Below are 22,256 nucleotides of genomic sequence, written 5' to 3'. Positions count from 1 at the left end.
TGGATTTCCCTAACCCCCAGATGTTGCGCCCGGTGCGGCCGGCCCCCCCTGCACCCCCCACGCTACGCCACTGGCTTCCTGTGTTCCTAAGGTTCCTTTCTCTTCTGTGCAACTGGATGATGGGGGGAACAGGGAGGCATAATTTTTTAAATGTATTTTTATTAAAGATTTTATTGTTTTACAGAAGTATGTGTAATCTCTCTCTCTCGTATTTCTTTCCATGTAACATTTTTACAAATCAGTTTCATTTGTTGAGACATTAGGAAGAAAAGGGGGGGAGGGGGGAAGATGGGTGAGGTGGGGGTCGGGTGGCAATGTTTCTATTTTACTTAATGTATGTAGGGTTTGGTGTCAGCGCTGCTTGTGCTGTTCACTTGTGTTCCTTTGGTGGTGAGAGAGGTTGGGGTTGGCCTAGGGTGTGGTTGTTTGTTTGTGATTGGCTGTGGTGATCTTTGTTTTTGTATGTGAGTGGGGTGGGTGGGTGTTTTGGATCAGGTTAGCCATATTGATTTATATGCTGTTGGTGGATTATTGTCATTGTCTTGTTGGGTTGTGTATGTGATAAAGGGGAGCCATACCGGGGTAAAGGTGTCTTCTTCTGTTTGTCCCCGTGTCAGTTTCAGTTTATTGGTTAATTTTTCTAGTAAGGCTGTTTACAGGGAGGCATTATTAAGGGTTGCCACCTTTTCCTTTCAGCCTTGCTCCTGTGCCTTTAACAGCAGCCAGGAAAACTAACCCGAGTGTGTTTAACAGGTTATTTCTTTTAACGGGTTATTGCTCAATTCCTCCTTGTGGGATTCCCACTGGGGCATCTGAAAGAAGAAGATGCTGGACCGGATGAGTCACTGGCACAACCCAGCCGGGCTATTCTTAAATTCTTATGTTCAATAACAAAGCCTTGTTTTTTTATTTTATGTTATGCCTTCAGCTCTTAATCTTTTGAAAGCGTATTTTTATGCAGGGAGCAACTAATGTCAAATGAATCATAATAATTACATAAATGCACAAGCAAAGCTTTTCCTGTCCTGGAGATACATTATAGGGAAAGCTTCACTGGGCTGAGTCACTGAGGAGACGAACTAAGAATGGGTGCAAGACAGAAAAAGGCACAGGATTAAAAAAGCAACAACTCCAGGACCTGCCTGCCTTAATGAAGTGCCAGATGTTCTCTGGCACACCTCTGCATGGCTATTGTTCTTACCCTGCAGCTGCCCATCACACACAGGCCAACCGCTGTCTCTTCTGCAGGGCTGCTCAGCTCACACCTTGTTCCATCTGTGAATCGATCCCCTCGGCTCACCATGAAATTCTTCCCAGATGCCCTGCACATGTGTTTGCACATGGCATCTCCTGTGATGGGTAGAAAGTGCTTAAGAGTTTTAGTGTGACAATGAATTTAAATAGTATTGAGGAAATGTTAGAACTCCCCACCCCCTTTTCATAAAACTCCCAAATCTGGATTACCTTTGGTGTAGCCAACAGCCGACACCCACTTATAGAAGGATGGGAACTCAAGGCTGAGGTAAAGTGGTTTCATATCCGTCAAAGCACATTGTTCATCCATGAAACCCACCTGGGTTGTCGTTGGGCAGGGCTGTGGAAGAGGAGACAGATCAAATGGCTGAGATCAAACATGCCATTTTATACCACCATAACAGCTGGGCTGCCCATTGCTTTGGGGGAACAAGTAAATGGCCCATTCTTCTAACCACAAGTTGGAGTTGGACGCAAGTCCTGCTGATTTAAATGGAGCTTAATTCCAAGTAGGGGCTTTTAAGGGATGAATATCATGTCCCAAACCTGAATTTGTGGAGATAGCATCAAAGGAGAGGCATTGCTTTTAAAGATGGATTGTCAGGCGGGAAGATGGGGTACTTAACCCTTCCTGTGTCCACCACCTATTCCCTCAATTTAAGCAAGTACACACATATTCTAATTCTAGTTGCTAATACTCTTATGCAAGGAACCCTGACAGTTAAGTCCAGTCGCAAACGACTCTGGGGTTTACAGGCCAAGGGAGCCAGCGTTTGTCCACAGACAGCTTCCGGGTCATGTGGCCAGCATGACTAAGCCGCTTCTGGTGAAATCAGATCAGCGCATGGAAACACCATTTACCTTCCCGCCGGAGGGGTACCTATTTATCTACTTGCACTTTGACATGCTTTCGGACTGCTAGGTTGGCAGGAGCTGGGACTGAGCAACAGGAGCTCACCCCGACGTGGGGATTCGAACTGCTGACCTTCTGATCGGCAAGCCCTAGGCTCAGTGGTTTACACCACAGTGCCACCCGCGTCCCATATGCAAGGGACCACATCCATGCAATTCCCTTATGTAGCCTTGTTCTACCCTAAGACCATCCATAACTATCTGGAGCATGTTCTTTCTCTGTTTAGGGAAGCTTTTAATGTTTAATAAAATATTTTATTTTAATATTTTGTTGGAAGCCGCCCAGAGTGGCTGGGGAAACCCAGCCAGATGGGCGGGGTATATATTATTATTATTATTATTATTATTATTATTATTATTATTATTATTGCAACCTCTATACATGCTCCATTGGGAAGAGCTGTATAGCTCAGGGGTGAACAGTCATGTAGAGCTGGGAAAGGCTTTTGCCTGAAACCCTGGAGAGTTGCTACTAAACAGTGTATGGACAATAATGAGTTAGCTGGACCAATGGTCTGACTCGGTATCAGGCAGCTTTCTATGCACCTGAGATTTTCTCTATAGCTTGAGGACTAGAAACTTGGCACAAAGCTAGGAATTAGAGGTCCACATCTGTGGATGCTGAACTAGACTCCTCACCAATGTAAGAAGAGCCTGCTGGATCAGACCAGTTGCTTATTTAGTCCAGCATCCTGTTCTCCACAGCGGCCAACCAGATGCCTATGGGAAGCATGCTAGTGGGATCTAAGTGCAACAGCGTTCTCCCCTCCTGTGATTTTCCAGAAACTGGCATAACTGGTACATTCCACATGTAAGGAATCATGGAAGACAACATAGAGCCTATGTATATGAAGAGTGTCCTGAGATTTGCAAAAGGAAAAGCTGCCAGGGCTTTCTAAACAGAGGACAGAAGCAAAAATGGCTGCCCTCCTACCTGTTCATTACACATCTCTGCTTGCAAGTCTTCTCCCTCACACTGACGTCCACCAAAAGCAGGTCTGGAAGGAAAGGACACCTTTGTATGTGTGGCAGGAGGAGAGAGGATCTTAATCACACCCACACTGTACATTTAAAGCAAGTCCTGACCCCAATCCTGGGAACTGTAGTTTCTTAAGGGTGCTGGGAATTGTAGCTCCATGGGGATTCTTTGCATTGGGTGAGTGAAATATGCTTTAAATGCATGGTGTGTGACCCATCAGATCCCAGTTTCTGAAGCAAACCTGCTCTCTGAGCATAGACAAGATGCTGGTCAGCACAGACCCGGGACACACCTGGCCATCAAGCAGCTTTGCCCAGGAGTCACAGAAGGACCTATGAATATGCACTGCGCTACTAAGCAGACATTTACACATCTCGTTTCAATTAAGTGCCGCAGAGGCTGTCCCACTGGGGTGAATGGAGCTTTGCCCCACCATCCTCAGTCCCCTTGCATCCAACTCTCTCCCAGGTTCTATGGCTCCCTTTGAACCCATTCCCCCCAAAAAAACACTGTTCTAACAAGGACTTACTCACCTGGGGTTGTTGCACTGTCGCTGCCTGGCCACGACTCCCCCACCACAGCTCCGGGAGCAGGCAGTAAAGGCAGTCCAAGTAGACCACTTCCCATGGACTGCTGCAATAGGAATCAGTTCTTCCAAAGATCTACAGCGGCCTTTGGAGCACCACTGGAAGTGAGAACAGCACGGCCATCAAGCACCAGGACAGCAGCACAACTAAGGCCATGGAGGTGTGAACCCAGAAGGGCCACAGAGAAGCTAAGCAAAATGCATGTAGCTGGACTCTCAACTCCCATCACCCATGACCACAACATCTGAAGGACTACAGGTTCCTTAGACTGATGGGACTCCCATCAGTTCAAGGCAGCCTGGCCGACATTCAGGGAGCTAGACATCTAGAGGGACACAATGTCCTCATCCCCATTCTACTGCTGTTTCATATCAGAAGACCCATTTACCTTGTTGATTCCACATTCAGTGCCATCCAGGAGGGGAATGAGGATCCGAGTGCAGCTGGATTGGTCAGCTGGATTAGTGTGGCAAGAAAGAACTTTGCACATATCCTAGAAATAGGAGAAGCGGGGAGGAAGATAGGTGACCTGCTGCTTTACTGGTTATTATTTATTTGATTTAGGGAAAACATGGGAGTGGGGAGTGTAAGGGAAACCACTCCCACAGCCTCAGCACACTGCCATAACACTGGCCTACCTTACTGGGGTGTTGTCCAATATGACAAAGATAACGTACATGATATGCTTTGAACATGCTAAAACGCAAAGTGAATCTGAGAGCCAGTGTGGGGGTGTGTGAGATTAGGATCTGGAAGACCAGAGTTTAAATCCCCTTCTCAGCCACAAAGCTCACTGGCTGATCTTGGGCCACTTACCATCTCTCAGTCTGTCCTACACCACAGAACTGTTGCAAGGATAAAATATGGGGGGGGGGGCAGGTGCGAAGGGAGGAGTGAAATGTATGACACCTTGAGCTTTTTGAAGAAAATATGAGATAAAAATGTAATACGTAACTGAATTGGAAATGCTATGATTATGACTATTTGCATGTAATATCAGCATGACCCAGCAGATAAATGTAATACATACAATGTCGTGCCTGGAGAAAGTGCAAGCTGTAGCTCCACCCCCAAAGGCCGTTTTGCACTGCTCATCCACCCCATAATAAAGGCCTGGCTTCCCTCCAGGGATATTGTCCTTGAGGTCTGGCAAGTCATTTGTGCAGCTTGCTTGGCCTGTACTGGGGAAAAACCAAGACAGAAAAACTGCTTGTGGATTAGCTTCAAGGAGTGCCAACTCTTATTAAATGCATAGCCCACCAGTGATCTCTTAAAAAAACCAATGGGCTCCATCATAGTCCAGATGCTAGGGCAGGGCTATGCAGAGGGAAGAGGTGGAGTCAGGAGTGGTGTGGCCCGTTTTGCTGCTTGAAGCAGAATGGAAAGTGTTGCCTGGTTGCTGCTGTACCTGCTTCTCTGCCCGCCCTGCTACCTCCACCACTGGTGGAAAAGCGGTCCCTGCAACTGCACCAATTTGCATGAATCTTGCTGAAATCAAACTGGGATATTGCCTTTAGGGTCTTCAACCACCTCAGTCTGATTAATGGTCGAGCCACTCTGGGCGGGGTCATGTAGCTAGGAGATTACTCAACTCTCAGATGAAGGAGATGGGGCTATGCAGATAAGTCTTACCTCAGCTCTCACTGGCTGTCATTGAGTTCTATGGGGCTGAGCGAAGCCACCCGGTGGAGCTGTTTATAATATGCAGATGCAGTGGGATGGGCTATTCAGATAGGAGCTGGCTGAGCTCTCAGGGACTGCAGTTTAGTATTTGCAAATGAAGGAAGTGGGGCTATGAAATTGAAGGCTGACTCAGCTCTCAGTGGCTTCCACTGACTTCTATACACTGGCGAAGTAAGAGGCGTGGGTGGGGGAGCACACTGCCCCCGGCAGCGCGATCCCGGCAGGGTGCCATTGCGGTTGCCCCCCCCCCCGCCCGCGCTGGGTGCCCCGCCCCCGTAGGCTGTGCGCCCCACCCCCAGGATGCGTGCCAGCCCCGCCCCCGCCTGCTCTCCGCCCCACCCCCGTGCTTCTATATGAATCATTAACTTGCCCCGGGGCTTTGCTACTGATGAGTTAATAAGATTATATTAATATTATAATAATAAAAAAGAGGATGGAAAAGGAAGAGTCCCTTATAGCAGGAGATATTTACCCAGTTTTATTTCCCCACACCCTGTAGAGAACAGATCCTGAAATACAGCGGTACCTCGGGTTACATATGCTTCAAGTTACATACACTTCAGGTTATAGACTCTGCTAACCCAGAAGCAGTACCTCAGGTTAAGAACTTTGCTTCAGGATGTGAACAGAAATTGTGCTCCAGCGGTGCGGCGGCAGCGGGAGGCCCCATTAGCTAAAGTGGTGCTTCAGGTTAAGAACAGTTTCAGGTTAAGAACGGACCTCCAGAACAAATTAAGTACGTAACCAGAGGTACCACTGTAACTTCTCCATGTCTATAGGTAAAGGACCCCTGGAAAGTTAAGTCCAGTCAAAGACGACTATGGGGTTGCAGCACTCATCTCACTTCAGGCAGAGGGAACCAGTGTTTATACACCGACAGCTTTCCGGGTCATGTGGCCAGCATGACTAAACTGCTTCTGGCACAACGGAACACTATGACAAGTGCCAGAGCACACAGAAATGCCATTTATCTTCTTGCCACAGTGGTACCTATTTATCTACTTGCGCTGGTATGCTTTTGAACTTCTAGGTTGGCAGAAGCTGGGACAAAGCAACGGGAGCTCACCCCGTCATGCAGATTCAAACTGCCAACCTTCTGATCGGCAAGCCCAAGAGGCTCAATGGTTTAGACCACAGTGCTACTGGTGGTCTTCCTGTATATAGACTGATGTGATCCCAGAATCCCATTGTTGAAATGATCTATAAAAAGTGTATGTGGCTTCTCTTGCCTGGTGTTTTGTTCCCATTAACTGTGTGCCCAGGACCAAGTGAAGGATGGTCCATTAGGAGGTGAGAAGGGCACAGCCCTGCCAATCTCAGTCTCTCTCCCCCCCCCCCCGGCATACCCCCACCTGGCTGCCTTCTTACTTACAACCATTCCAGGGGGTGGGGGCACTCAGCAGGGTGGATGATGGGGGAAAAACAAAAATTAGTTGGCTCTGATGTTGGCTGGCTCACACTACTATTGTGCTCCTTACCTTCTGCCCTACCAATCTCAAGGAACACCAATCCACCACTGCCCAAGAGGTTGCAAAATACATGGTCCGAAGCGCCCCTTGGCCCTTTTACCTGACAAATGTTAAGAACTGCTCTCTGCTACAGGCGGACCAGGTCAAATCCACACTGTTGTGGCCACCTTCAGAGCCCATGATGTGCCCATTGCCTGCACATCGGTTCCCTTCTCCATCATGCTGGATCCCAAAGCTGCAATGAAAATTAAAAGGGAAGGAATGAAAGGAAGGAAGGAAGGAAGGAAGTGTGAATGGGGGGGAGAGAGAGGGGGGATGAATCTGAACTTAAATTCTGTGGTTTATTTCTGCAAATCATGGCATGAACCTTGCTTGACCCTGGTACCAGCCTTATCACAAACATATTCTGAAAGCCAGTCAGGAAGACATCCTAAGCTCCTCACACCTCGTAAAGGTCAGCACAAGGGAATCAAGTTATAACTCCAGCAAAAGATCCCAAACCTCTCTGTAATGTGTGTATGAATACATGTGAGTGCTGGATATGGATGTGGGTACAGACAGATGCTTGTAACTCCCCCCCCCCAACCTCCAGTTTTTCCAGGTTGAAGACAGATCATGCACTCTGGCTGTATTCACACCATATATTAAAATAGAGCGTTCTTTGCTGTTTGAATTGTATTGCATGGTTTTAAATTAGAAAAGTGCAATAAAACCACCCAGAAGTCACAAAGAAAAAATATTAGAGGCTGTATACAAAGCACAAAGCAGACCTTGCAGAGCTACATTTCCCAGCACCCTCAGCAAACTACAGTTCGCAGGATTCTTTGAGCAAAGTCATGTTTTTTAGATGCACTTTAAATGTGTGCTGTGGATCTGCCCTTAGCTTTGTATGTTCCCTCAAAACACAAGAGGCCTTCCAGCCTTCATTACATATCTTTAGGCGCCAGGCAAAAACATTTCTCTAAAACCAGGCCTTTGGCTGATTAAAACAAAATAAAAAAATTCCTTCCAGTAGCACCTTAAAGACCAGCTAAGTTAGTTCTTGGTATGAGCTTTCGTGTGCATGCACACTTCTTCAGATACACAGAAGTGTGCATGCACACGAAAGCTCATACCAAGAACTAACTTAGTTGGTCTTTAAGGTGCTACTGGAAGGAATTTTTTTATTTTGTTTTGACTATGGCAGACCAACACGGCTACCTATCTGTAACTGGAACTTTGGCTGATTAAACATTCTATGACCTTTTCAATGCATTTATGAAAGGGGGGGTTATTGATTTGTTTTTGATCATGCATTTTGTGTTTTCATTTGGTATTTTTAATGTTGTGAACTGCCCTGTGATCTTCGGATGAAGGGTTGTATACAAATTCAATAAATAACAATGATGAGATTAATTCCTTGCCCACTGACCTGTGACCGATCTCGTGGGCAATGGTAACTCCCAGACCAAATCCAGTGTCCTCAGTGATGACGCAGCTCCAGGAACTGGAACAGGCCCCACCCAGCTGAGTGACACCACGCACTTGCTTGTTTCCATCAGGTAATTCCAGGTCAAATCTAAAGCAAAACAGGTAAAGAGGAAGAACACTAGAGCAATGGGATGGGGAGCTCCTCCAGAATGTATTTTGTGGGAGTGCAAGTGCATACTGGAAAATTTAGGTGTGTACAATTAAAGTGGGATTAAAGAACTCTGTTGCCCTAGCGCAACAAATCTACTTTAAAACAAAGCTTGACTTTTTTGAAGTTAGGAAAGTGGTGGGGAAATGCATTGAAAAGTGCAGCATTAAGAAATGACTAATGGAAAGACATATAAACTTCCTGCAAGCAAATCAAGCTGGATGTTCAATAAAGACAGGCATTGTCTAACCTCTGTGTAAGTTTTGTGCAAGCAGATCATGGCAATTGCTCAGTAAATATGTTGTCTCGAGGAGCCCAGGCAGATGGAGAGATAGGAAACCAGTGGCTCTCCCCATGCTGTTGGACTACAATTCCCATTATCCCCTTTCCACTAGCTGTATTGGCTGGGGCTGATGGGACTTAAGAGTCTGGAGGGCCACAGTTTTTCCTGACCCTGGACAAGGCTATCAAGAGCTGCTTTGCAGTTCCATGGCATTGCAAGACCTACTGAGCTGCTAAGTTCCAGCACTGGGTGCTCTCACACCATCCATGTAGGGACTATGTGCTCATGGGAGAGGTTCAGGCAAGCAAAACTTGGAACACACTGGGCCTATGGTCCACCTTCCATTACACATCACTCAAAGAAAGGAGAGAGAGAGAGAGCTTAATTTACCTGGTCACGTACAGAACTAGATCTGCATGGTGAGGATCCGAATCATTCTCAGGGTTGACTTTCCCAGCCCATTTGCAAATGCTGATGATTGAGGAAGTGATGTTGGTAGAGATGTCGATGCCTTCCTAGAGAGAGGGTGTTCACTGAGGCCACTTTAGTCTCAGCGGTGCCCTTGTAAAACTCAGCAGGGAGTAGGATGAGCACAAACGAGAATTAGTTGTCTCTGGTTCTCAATGGCTATGGCTCTGCTTGCCATGGACTGGGGCTCCATCTACTGTTTGGGCTCCTTGCCTCCCCCTACCCATTCCAATGGCCAACAACCACCCAATTAGGGACGTCATTCATGAGTTGGATTCATTTCATTTACCGTTCATGAGTTATTGATCCTAGCTTGGCTCATGGCTCCCTTTAATATTTTAATCTAAGTGCTAGTTTGTTCCTGTCTGAGGAGGGTTCTGGATCTGAGTGCACACAGATCCATATGAGCTTACTAGGCCTGGAGGTTTCCAGTAGGGCACTCTACTGACAAAAGTCCCTAGAACCTGAGGGTGTCATGAGCCAGGGCCAACTAAAACCTGGAGCTGACTAGGGCTGGGTTATATCTGCTTTTCAACAGTGTGATGTATCACCAGCCAAACACTGTGATATAGTGATATATAATGATGTCTGAAAATGAGGAGGAAGGAGGACTTCAAAGCGGTTTGAACTATCTCAGTACACTAGCCAGCCAGCCCTCCACAGCCATTCCTCCTTTGTACCACATTGTAGTTTCTATCTGCACTGATGGGACAGCATATACCGACAGTATCACCTCGCCTCAGCGCCTCTCACTGCCCCCAAGCAGACGCACTTGTTCCCTTCTAGTCTACCCCATGAACTTCACTGCTTCATGCTGCGCCTCATGGTGCCAGCGCCACAACCAGTCCCACAACCTCCATCTTGCGGGCAGCCGCTTGAGGGGAGAAATGGGGACGGCCACTACCACCATAAAGGCCTGGAGGTGAGGAAGAGGAGCTAGCACTGCTCTTGCCGCTGCTCCCTGCATGCTGCCTCCTCAGGGGCTCAAAGGACTCGGCCATGCCTCCGCTTCCCAGTGCCAAATGTGAGCCAGAAGGGAGGAGGCATCCCACTTGTTTGGCTGGAGGAGGGATGGCGTTGGCAGGCAAGTGGGCAGGTGGGCGAGCGAGTGACCCAGTGCAGGACTCAAGAGGTAGGTGCAGACACGGCTGCTGCCATCAGGACCACTCCAGTATCTTAGGGGATGGCTGGGCAGTGGAGGGAGGGAGGGAGGGAGTGGGCCTCAGGTGGCCTTGCATGGCTCTCTGAGGAGAGCTGAGGACTGAGGAGGCCATGCATGAAACACTGGTGACACCTGCTGGCTTTCACAGTATATTGCCTTGCCTAAAATCGTGAATTTGTCACTGTGATGCAGGTTTCAAAACCATTGTCGGGGGATGAATCAATACATCGCCCACGCCTAGAGCCGACACAGTCTTTATTTATTTATTTATACCTCAGGTTCAGTGAGGACAATCATTTGGACTAGATGAACCCTGAACTGTGCTCCCAGTGACGCATCTCGAAGAAGCTCTGCTCCCTGTTGAGAAAAAGAAAGAAAGCTTAAGGCAAAGGTGGGGAACATGTGGCTCTTTTAGATGTTGTAGGACTACAGCTCCCATCAGCCCCAGCCAGCATAGCCAACCGTCATAGATGGAAGGAGTTTTAATCTAACTTTACATGGAGGGATACAAGTCCCTGGTTTAAGACAAAGCTATGAGCATATCAACAGCTGTAGATGAATTACAGTGCAGAACACAAGCCATTTCAACTTGTTCTGTGAAGCTTTGGAAGGAAAGGGCCACCTTTTAAACACTGGTTTTTTGCATTCTCTGTTGCAATAAATGTGAGAGCTGAAACAGTCTCAGAAACGCTGTTAAATGCTCGGAAAAAGTCAGAAGCCCAAGGCAGTATAAGTTCCTCAACTAAGTTTATTCAACATTTGTCAATGACAACAGCTCACTCATAGGAACACAAGAACCAAACTGACTGGACGATAATAATGCCAAGCATGAACTGACCGTTGACCGTTGACCGTTGACCGTTGACCGTTGACCGTTGACAGTTGACAGTTGAAAGTGCATGTGCTTACTTGCCATTAGAACGTTCGTCTACCAGCGCTTATATGATTGGTTAGAATGCGCCTTGTAACATAAAATGTGTTAAACCCAATACATAACAAACGCTTAACTGAATGGAACCTCCAGATCCAGGGGCAGACTATCTCTGGATTCCAGTTGCAGGGGGGAAAGGAGGAAGAGCAAAGGAGGAGGCTTGGCTTTTTGGAAGCCCATGGCTGGCCACCATGGAAGTGAAACAGAGTGCTAAAATAAAACAAACGTTTGGTCTGATGAAGCAGGGATTTTACTGTGGGTGGAGGGGAGGAAGCAAACCTCCAGCGCTATCAGGATGTTGGCAGAGTTTGCTAGATGTTGCTGATGTATAGATATTGTTGCGTCACACCTATTTTTTGTGCTCTAGCTACTAGTGCGTTCATGCCCTGCTTGCAAACGTCTTGTTAGGGCATCAGGCTGGCCCTTGGGATCTGAGAATCCTTCTCTTCTTTTTCGCCTGATCCTGCAGGACCTTTTAAACATTTTTAGTGTAGCATCACATAAAAGATACAAACTGCCACAGGATCAGGAAAAGAAGGAGGGGGGGGGGGAGAGAGAGAGAAAACACCTGCATACAGCCAGAGAGCAACTCACAATGTTCACGCTGGTGAGGATGTACCTCTCGGTATCTTCTTTGTGGAACTGAAAGACATCTGGGCCCACCACAACCAAAAGCTCCAAGTGTTTCACGTCCCCTTCAGCCCCTCTGCGGTATCGGGACGGGAACTTCCGCCCTGCAGTAGCACACAGACTGAATCCCTCGAGAGCTTCTGCCAAGCCAGTAAATAGTACTGAGCTATTTGGACCAGTGCTCAGAGCCGATATGAGGCTGCTTCCTTCGTTCTCCTAATATACACATTGTTTACACAGTTTTCTCTTATATAATCCAGTTAATAATAATAATAATAATAATAATAATAATAATAATAATAATAAAAAAATTTATTATTTATACCCCCGCCCATCTGGCTGGGTTTCCCCAGCCACTCTGGGAGGCTTCCAGCAAAATATTAAAATACAATAATTCATCAAATATTAAAAGCTTCCCTAAACAGGGATGCCTTCAGATCTATGGATGTCATTATCGCTAACGTATTTCATACATACTATATGCGTTTTTAAAAGTATTACTTGGCTGGAGACCTGCATTGCGAATTTCAGGGGGTGTCTGCATTTTGATTTGCATATTGTTTCAGAGGACAGGTAGGTTCGCCTTTGCTGTACTGAATTTCTTCCCCACTCCTACTCTGAACAACATAGACTGACACGCAGACCAGACCCCCTGGTTCTTGACAAGATTCTGACAAAAATGCCTACCTGTCTGTGTTGTTTTGTAGTTCTGTTGAGTCCTTAAGATGACGTGAGGTTTGGGAAGGAGTGGGCCCATCAGCAGCCCTTGGTCTTGTCTTCTAACTGGCTTAATGTGAATTTTAGCACCATGGACAATGACAAATCCTTGCTAGGAGGAGGTAAAAACATAAGAAAGATGAATCTCCTGGATCAGGCCAAAGGCCCATCTAGTCCAGCACCCGCCTCTGACAGTGGCCTGCAGGAAACTCACAAGCAGGCCTGAGCACAAAAACACTCTCCCGTGGGGCAGTCTCTAGCAACTGGTATTCAGAAGTATTGTTGCCTCAGCTGTGGAGGCAGAGCCTAGCCATCATGGCTAGTAGCCACTGAAAGCCTTATCCTCTGTGAGTTTCTCCAGTCCTCTTTTAAACCATCCAAATTGGTAGCCATCACTGCCTACTCTGGGAATGAGTTCCATAGTTTAACTATGTGATATGTTTATGATTATAAAATTAGAATTTTATTCTTCCCTTGCTGTAAAAGAAGCCCAGGCTGGCAAACCAAAAACCCATCCACCCCCACCCCAAAAAGTAATACCTCTCACTTAATGATGTTTTTAAAAATTGTAAAATATATAGAAACAATCACATATCCTCACAGCTAATAATTTCAAAGTTGCCAGAAAGAGTATCTATTAGCCAGATGCATTTCACAAATGGAGAACCACCACTGAGAAGGCCCTGTCCCAGGTCAGCACCAACTTGGTAACCCCCAAAGGCAACATCACCAACAGGGCCTCCCCTGCCAATCTTGGAGCTCAAGCTGATGTATTTAGATAATTGCAGAAATGTGATATTTGCCTGCCTCGTGGGGGATCTTTTCTTCTTAAAACATTCTGAGACTAAACTCACCAGCTGCCCTTCACAATATGTCATTCGGCCTTCTGCACCTGGAGGACTGAGGACCTGTCCCCCAGCAAAACAGTTGCCCCAGAAACGGCGTAGCAAACTGTTGGATGAGCTCAGCCTTCGGTTGCTCACAAAGGAAGTGGGAAAGAGGGCTTGGTCCTCTGGGAATTTGAAGGCAAAGACTTCCCCTGAGGCTCTGAATGAGCAAAGTTGGGCTTTGCAAGATGTCCATCCATCATGGCCCTCTTCACAGGAGCAAGTCAGGTAAACCACTTTGAACTCTGGCACTGTGGAAATTGGGAGTGGAAACACCTGGCGTTAATAAAAACAATAGATATTGATGAAGAATTCAAAGAAGTGCAGTGATTCTTTAACCAGGTCTTTGGCTGATTGACATTCAAATGTTCTTTTAAAATGTGTGTGTGTGAGGGGGGGGTGCTATTTGGTTGTTTTTGTTTCATTTTGATTGTGCATTTTGTTGTGATTTTATCCTGTGAACTGTCCTGAGACCAGTGTGTATAGGGTGGTATACAAATTTTAATAATCATACACGCGCGTACACACACACACACACACACACACACTCAGCGTCTCCTCCTCCCTCCAAACCCAAGTTACAAAGTTGGTAGTGAATGGAAGGCTTCCCCCCTGCAATTGCAGAGCAGACGACCCATTTGAAACCAGACTGGGCTTGCTAATGCAAAAGCAGGGTAGTAGCTAACTTCTTACCTTCAAATACTGAACTGGTGCCAAAATATGAGGAAGTGTCATGAGTTTCCAAAGAATCCAGAAACGTCTGCAAGGGGCAAGAGGGCAGGGAGAGAGTCAGAAACTATGAATGTGTGGACCTGACTTCTTGTGTGTGTGTTTCTTGTGGCTGATTAGCTGCTTTCCCTGTGCAAAGGTCAGAGGGGGCAGGGTTTCTGTTGAGGTAGGTGATTAGCTGTGGGAGGAGCTTATCAGAGCTTGCAGGGCAGCGGCGCGCGTCTAGCGGCGCACGCAGTTTGATCCATATCGTAGATTTAGGGGAGCTAGTCTCAAACGTTTGTTGGGGGAGACCTAGGGTTTTTTGGGGGGGAGAGTTATTTGTCCTGTCTGCACGCTTCTTATGATGGAGGACCGCTGTAGCCACCCCCAACGACACGTTCTCAAGATGGAGAGTGAGGGAACAGCTGCAGTCGCCTGCGGTTCCTGCACAATGTTTGCCATCTTGCCAAAGGTTGTAGGCAGCTTTACCTGCAGCAATTGCATGTTGATTGCCCTCTTAAAAGACAAAGTCCAGCAACTGGAGGAACGTGTAGCTATGCTCCAAAGAATTAGAGAGCTGGAGCTCTTCTTGGAAGCAACAGAGCACACCGTCTCCACCAAGGAGGAGACAGGGGACTCCCCTGAGAAGGAGGCTAGTTCACCAACACAGGAGCCAGATATATGGAGAAACGTGACTCAAAGAAGTAGGAGGCCCAGGGTTCGCTCTGATTGTTTAGAAATACACAATCGCTTTGAGGTCCTCTCCCCTAGCATGGAAGACGAAGAGCAGACTCCATTTGAGGATCTCTCCCTCATTACAGTCGATCAGGTATATGAAGACGAGCAGCAAAGTCAGTCCTCAGGGAATGTGCAGGCGACCTTGGAACGGACAGCTCACGGAAGAACCCCGACCAAACCTAAGAGGAGGCGTGTAGTGGTGATAGGGGATTCCCTACTGAGGGGAACAGAAGCAGTGATCTGTGGGCCTGACAAGATGTTTCGGGAAGTGTGCTGTCTCCCCGGGGCTAAGATCCAAGATGTAACTGAACGACTGCAAGGAATCATAAAACCCACTGACAAATACCCCTTCCTCTTGGTTCATGTGGGAACCAATGACACTGCAAGCAATAGCCTCCAGAAGATCAAAAGAGACTATGAGGCTCTGGGCAGGAAATTGAAGCAATTAAATGCACAAATTGTCATCTCATCTGTCCTCCCAGTTGAACGACGTGGCCCAGGGAGAGAGAGAAAAATAGTGGAAGTGAACAGCTGGCTTCGCAAATGGTGTAAACAGGAACGGTTTGGATTCTTAGATCACGGACTGCAGTTTCTTGAAGATGGACTTCTGGCAAGCGATGGGCTGCACCTCACAACGGTTGGGAGGAATGTTTTTGCCAAAAATCTCAGAAACCTCATCAGGAGGGCTTTAAACTGACTAATGTGGGGGAGGGAGACAGTGCTCCTGAAGGTAGGAGTCTATCAATTGAAGATGATCATCCAAATTCCATAGACCAAATGGAGCAAACAGCACGCAGACCTAGTGGTGGGAGGAAAAAATCCTTAAATAAGAGATACAGGGGAATGATTAATGGACTTCAGTGTCTGTACACTAATGCACAAAGCATGGGAAATAAACAAGATGAGCTTGAGCTCTTGGTACAGCAAACTAAATATGACATAATAGGCATCACTGAAACCTGGTGGGATAAGTCCCATGACTGGAATGTAATAATGGAGGGATACAATCTATTTCAGAGAAACAGACCAGACAAGAAAGGAGGAGGAGTGGCGTTATATGTCAGGGATGTGTATACCTGTGAAGAGATCCAAGATTTAGAACCTCAAAGCCAAAGTGAGAGCATTTGGGTCAAAATTAAGGGAGAGAAGAATAACAGGGACCTCATTGTGGGAGTTTACTATAGATCCCCAAGCCAAACGGAGGACATAGATGATGCCTTCCTGGAACAGATGGCCAAGCATGCAAAAGGAAGGGAGATAGTAGTAATGGGGGACTTCAATTACCCGGATATTTGCTGGATGTCAAACTCAGCCAAGAGCATAAGGTCAAACAGATTCCTCACTGGCCTTGCAGACAACTTCGTTGTCCAGAAAGTGGGAGAAGCAACAAGAGGAACAGCCATTTTAGATCTGGTCCTAACCAATGTTGATGACCTGGTTAGTGGGGTAGAAGTGGAAGGATCATTAGGCACGAGTGATCATGCTCTTCTGAAGTTTACTATACAGCGGAAAGGAGCAGCCAAGCATACTAGGACTCAATTTCTTGACTTTAGAGACTTCCGGAGGCGGCGCGAAGGGCAATGGCTGCCCTTTCCTAACGGGAAGGGAAGCTCCGCTCGAGAAAGGGTCGTCCGCTACGGCGCAGCGGAGACCCGAAACGGAAACCCGCAGGCAGCAGAAGCCTGCGGTCCCGGGACCCGGCGGGCGCCAGCAGCGGCCACCGAAACGTTGAAGGAACCCCGTAAGGGGCTCCGGATCGCGGAGGAGGCTGCGGCGCTGTGGGTCGTTCCGCAATCGGCGGAGTGAAGCCGCGTAGCTGTTGCCAGTGAGCGCTGACCTTTCTTCCTGAAATTTATGCTCTGAAAACAACAACTCGTGAGTAAACAACTGACTGTATGCAATTTGGGACTTTAAAATATTAAATTTGGCTGAAAGCGGAGTGACGAAAAACAGGAAGTCCGTCTTCCGCTCCCATTGAACTTGAACGCAAAGAGCTGGAGGAGTGGAGGCAAAGAGAGATCTTTTAAACTATTTGATCTGAGCACCCATTGAACTTTATTCTAAGTGGAACAATAATTTTATGTGTTGGACTTTTATATTTTAATTACACGGGGATATCTTTCTCCCTTTGGAGCTACATTCTAACTAAAAACCCCAGGCGCTGGAGCTGCCTGAGAAACTGAGCTGTCAGCTTGCAGTTTGCAGTTTGGATACTTTGAATCTGAACTTTGAAACAATCTGAGAGAATTTGAACTTGCTACTTTAAGGCATTTGGATTACCAGCTTGCACCATCAGAAACACTGTTGCTGTACTAAACCCCAACTCTGCTGAAAAATCTCTTTATTGAAGGTTCTTGGACTTAGAAATCTGACTTTATTTTAACTGAAATTGATTTCTTTCCTGAAATATTTTAAACTCCCCCTAGAGGATTTGGGACCTATAACAGTGACTTTTATTTTACTTTCCCTTTCCCGGCCCTCTGCTGACTGTTACCATCTGGGCCGTGGCTTTCTCATGGGAACAACTCAGCTTGACCTTGACTTTTAGATAACTTTGGAATGAGTGGTACAAGAAGGAGAGGAAGAACTAAACAAACAACTTTGACAACTTTAACCGCAGCCTCACAGGCACGTAGATCATCTGTGCCTACTTTGCCTTCTGAGGTGGAAGCTGTCTCTCTGCCTGTTTCTCTGCCTCGGGCAGGGGAGGGAGAAACTGAGGAATTACAACTGGAAGATATGGCCTCAGGGGCAAGCACTGCTATTTTAGAGAAAATTTTTGAAAAATTGGAATCTTTGGACAAGAAAGTAGAATCTTTGGACAAGAAAGCCGATGAGCAAACATATAAAATTGAGCAGAACACAGAATGTTTAAATAAATTATCTGGACAAGTTGCACAGAATACTCAAGCAATCGCAGAATTGAAGGAGGCTGCAGGGGAAAATCGGAAATTGGCTGAAGATACCAGCCAAAAACTTGAAAATTTAGAACAAGAGGTAAGACCACTCTGCAAACAAGTAGGTGAACATCAGACCTATTTGTCCATGCTTGAACTGCGGAACAGGGAGAGCAATTTAAGGATAAGAGCAATACCAGAAGTGGAAGAAGGCAACCTAGCTGAGTTTTTGACTAAAGAATTTTCCAAATTTTGGAGTTTAGAGGAAAAGGATTTTAAAATTGTTTCGGCTTTTAGGCTCGGAAGACTTCTAAAGAAAGAGAAGCCCAGAGACTGTTTGATAATACTGAGGTCAAAGGAGGAAAGGGATAAGATTTTGGGCCTACACTACGGAAAGTCACTGGACATTTTGGACAAAAGAATTGAGATCTACAAGGATATTCCTAAACAACTGCTAGATCTTAGATCTAACTATTTGGAGTTGACAAGACTACTAAGGAAGAATTCAATCATCTTTAGGTGGGAATTTCCTCAAGGACTATCTTTTACTTTTAGAGGGAAGAAGATCAAAATCAGAACATCGGAAGATAGAGATAAATTTCTGAACGTATACGGAGAGGACCTTCACAAAGGAATTGACCAACTTCCAGGGCCTGAAACACCAGAGGTACCTGCACCCTTGGACCCTGAAGATCCTCTGAATAAGATACCACCCCTTGAAAAATAACCAGATTTATTCAGGATGTCTCTGCAACTTTTGAGCTGGAACATTAATGGCTGCAACATCCCGGAAAAAAGGAGGAAAATTTTTCATATATTAAAAAAAGAACAATTGGATATTATCTGCTTACAAGAAACACATGTGACTAGGCTCCATAGAAAGGTGTTAATAAACAAAAGACTTGGTCAAGAATTCATATCTTCGGACAGAGTAAAGAAGCGAGGAGTGGTGATATATGCAAAAGAGAGCCTGTCACCTAAATTCTTATTCAAAGACGAACATGGAAGAATATTAGGAATTGAGATACAACATCAAGGAGAAAAGATTTTGATATTAGGAATTTATGCACCAAATGACGGGAAATCGGAATTTTACAAGAAGTTGCATGAGATTATGCTGGACTATCTGGACTACAACAACATCATTATGATGGGAGATATGAATGGGGTCGTATCGACAAACATGGATAAGTCACAAAATCAAAATGTTACAAAAGACGGCAGACTGCCAAAGACCTTTTTTGAAATGGCTGACAATATGGACTGGATTGACATTTGGAGAACTAAGAACCCCCTGGGAAGAGAGGGAACATTCTTCTCTGAAGCCCAACTGACTTGGACAAGAATCGACCAAATATGGATATCTAGAGGTCTGGCACCCAAGGTCAGAAAAGTGGAAATCTGCCCAAAGACCTGCTCCGACCATAATGCGCTGAAGATGGATATGACATTTTTGCCAACCGGCTCCTTTAGATGGAAGATGAATGATAGCTTGTTTAGAGATCAGGAGATTGTCAAGAAGGCCCAAAAAACTCTAAAGGATTATTTTGAAATAAATATGAACACTACGGTGGAAAAAAGAACTATCTGGGACGCAAGCAAAGCTGTGATGAGGGGGTTCTTGATACAACAGAACACTGTAAAGAAAAGAACACAAAATGAAAGGAAGGATAAGATTTTGCAGAAAATCAAAGAATTGGAGAAGAAATTAAGATCAAATCCGAAGTCACAGCCGATTCTGAGAGAAATTAAACTGTATCAAGCTCAATATTCCAAATTGATAAACCAAGAAATAGAATGGAAGATTAAATTAATGAAACAAAAAACTTTTGAATCGGCAAATAAATGTGGGAAACTGCTAGCCTGGCAGTTGAAGAAGAGACAGAAACTAAATACAGTTACAAACCTAGAAATTGAAGGAAGAAATATCCAGAACCCCATGGAAATTAGAAAGTGCTTCCAGAGATACTTTAAAAAATTATACACTCAAGGGCCGCAAGATGAGGTTGAGATTAAACAATTTTTGGAAAGAAATGGACTAACAAAGTTGTCACAAAAAAACAGATTAATCCTGAACAACAAAATAACACAGCAAGAGATTGAACAAGCTATCCAGAACATGCAATTGGGCAAATCTCCAGGGCCAGACGGTCTGACCTCCAAGTATTATAAGACATTAAAAGACTATCTGATCCAACCATTGATGGAGGTCTGTAATGAAATTATGGAAGGGAAGAAGGCGCCGGAATCGTGGAAGGAAGCTTTTATCACATTGATACCAAAATCTGAAGCTGAAAAGACACAACTTAAAAACTATCGTCCCATCTCCCTTCTGAATGTGGATTACAAAATATTTGCAGACATTTTGGCAAGTAGATTTAAAAGAGTTCTTAATGAAGTAATTCATAAAGACCAGGCAGGCTTTCTCCCAGGCAGACATATGTTTGCAAATACTAGGAACATTATTGACGTTTTGGAACTTTTGCAAACAGATATAAATACAAAAGCAGTGTTAATTTTTATAGACGCGGAGAAGGCCTTTGACAATATTTCTTGGAAATTTATGAAGGGAAATTTGAATGAAATGGGAGTGGGACGGGGGTTTGAGAATGGGATTGACGCAATATATTCAGAACAAAAGGCTAAACTAATAGTTAACAATGTGGTCACAGAAGAGTTCAAAATTGAAAAAGGAACACGACAAGGCTGCCCGATTTCCCCTTTGTTATTTATTTCGGTTCTGGAGGTGCTCTTGAACTTGATCAGAGGGGACCGGTTGGTGGAAGGGATTCAGGTCGGAGCGAAACAATACAAATTGAAAGTTTTTGCAGATGACCTAGTTTTGACTCTGCAGGAGCCAGAATCTAGTACGAAAAGAGTATTACAACTGATACAGGATTTTGGTCGGGTGGCAGGATTTAAATTAAATAAACAGAAAACTAAAGTGTTGGGAAAAAATTTGACAGATATAGAGTCGGAAAGGTTTCAGAGAGAAACAGAACTAACTATGGTTAAAAAAGTAAAATACCTAGGGGTAAACATAACAGCAAAAAACCTGAGTCTATTTAAGGATAATTATGAAAAATGTTGGTCTGAAATTAAGAGAGACTTGGATAGTTGGACAAAATTGAAGCTTTCTTTGTTAGGCCGAATTGCTGCTATCAAGATGAATGTATTGCCAAAAATGTTGTTTTTGTTTCAAACATTACAGATCGTGGACAAAACGGAGTGCTTCCGGAAGTGGCAGAAAGATATATCCAGATTTGTCTGGCAGGGCAAAAAGCCCAGAATTAAGTTTAAGATATTAACAGATGCGAAAGAAAGAGGGGGCTTTGCCCTGCCAGACTTAAAGTTGTACTATGAAGCCGCAGCTTTTTGCTGGCTAAAAGACTGGCTACTTCTCGAAGACACTGACGTGTTGGACTTGGAAGGTTTTAACAATGCTTTTGGTTGGCATGCATACCTATGGTATGACAAAGTTAAGATCAATAAGGCCTTTAAGAACCATATTGTCAGGAAAGCAGTGTTTAATGTCTGGACAAAATACAAAGACTTACTGGAAAATAAAACTCCAAGGTGGCTCTCACCTCTGGAGGCTAAGGCCCTAAAAAGACCCAATATGGAGGCTAAATGGCCAAAATATTGGGAAATATTAGAAAAAGATGGAGACAATTGGAAATTGCAGAGTTTAGAGAAAATGAAGGATAAGGTGCGAGACTGGTTACATTATGCTCAGATTAAAGAAGTTTTTAAAAATGATAAAAAGTTAGGGTTCCAGGTGGAGAAATCGAAGTTAGAAACTGAATTGTTAGAACCAAAGACTAAGGTATTATCTAGAATGTATAACTTGCTGTTAAAATGGAATACACAAGACGAAATGGTTAAATCGGTTATGATAAAATGGGCACAGGACATTGGGCATAACATTATGTTTGAGGACTGGGAAAGGTTGTGGACCACTGGGCTGAACTTCACCGCATGTAATGCTCTGAAGGAAAATGTAATGAAAATGATATATAGATGGTACATGACCCCAGTTAAACTTGCCAAAATATACCATTCGTCTGATAATAAATGTTGGAAATGTAAAGAAAACGAAGGAACATTCTTTCACCTCTGGTGGACATGCCCTAAGGTGAAGGTCTTCTGGGAAATGATATATAATGAGCTGAAAAAGGTATTTAAGTATACCTTCACTAAGAAACCAGAGGCCTTCCTTCTGGGTATTGTCGGCCAGAAGGTGTTAAAGAAGGACCGAACATTCTTTATGTATGCAACAACGGCAGCAAGGATACTCATCGCAAAAAACTGGAAAACTCAAGATCTACCC

General features: G+C 45.1%; 1 protein-coding gene across 5 annotated transcripts in view; it reads right to left on the bottom strand.

Annotated features, from left to right (window-relative positions):
• Positions 1-22,256, bottom strand: part of ADAMTS13 (ADAM metallopeptidase with thrombospondin type 1 motif 13) — a gene marked incomplete at its 5' end in the record, with an annotated part of 44,251 nt that overhangs the window by 17,764 nt on the left and 4,231 nt on the right. Inside the window, 14 exons of one of the 5 annotated variants that reach the window (XM_081848458.1) lie at positions 1,202-1,350; positions 1,465-1,594; positions 3,101-3,164; positions 3,679-3,830; positions 4,121-4,225; positions 4,763-4,913; positions 6,985-7,119; positions 8,296-8,442; positions 9,176-9,300; positions 10,689-10,772; positions 11,941-12,080; positions 12,664-12,805; positions 13,548-13,831; positions 14,274-14,340. In XM_081848458.1, the coding sequence (XP_081704584.1) occupies positions 1,202-1,350; positions 1,465-1,594; positions 3,101-3,164; positions 3,679-3,830; positions 4,121-4,225; positions 4,763-4,913; positions 6,985-7,119; positions 8,296-8,442; positions 9,176-9,300; positions 10,689-10,772; positions 11,941-12,080; positions 12,664-12,805; positions 13,548-13,831; positions 14,274-14,340 (1,875 nt within the window). Of the gene's footprint in view, positions 1-1,201; positions 1,351-1,464; positions 1,595-3,100; positions 3,165-3,678; positions 3,831-4,120; positions 4,226-4,762; positions 4,914-6,984; positions 7,120-8,295; positions 8,443-9,175; positions 9,301-10,688; positions 10,773-10,991; positions 11,011-11,037; positions 11,219-11,253; positions 11,332-11,940; positions 12,081-12,663; positions 12,806-13,547; positions 13,832-14,273; positions 14,341-22,256 lie in introns of those variants that run through there. The other 4 variants (XM_081848459.1, XM_081848462.1, XM_081848461.1 and 1 more) reach the window with 4 other exon arrangements.

Source organism: Podarcis erhardii (genome assembly GCF_964252035.2).
Source record: "Podarcis erhardii genome assembly, chromosome: Z".
NCBI classification, from domain to species: domain Eukaryota; kingdom Metazoa; phylum Chordata; class Lepidosauria; order Squamata; family Lacertidae; genus Podarcis; species Podarcis erhardii.
Note: the sequence above shows the minus strand (reverse complement) of the source record. Positions and strands in the feature narration are given on the sequence as shown.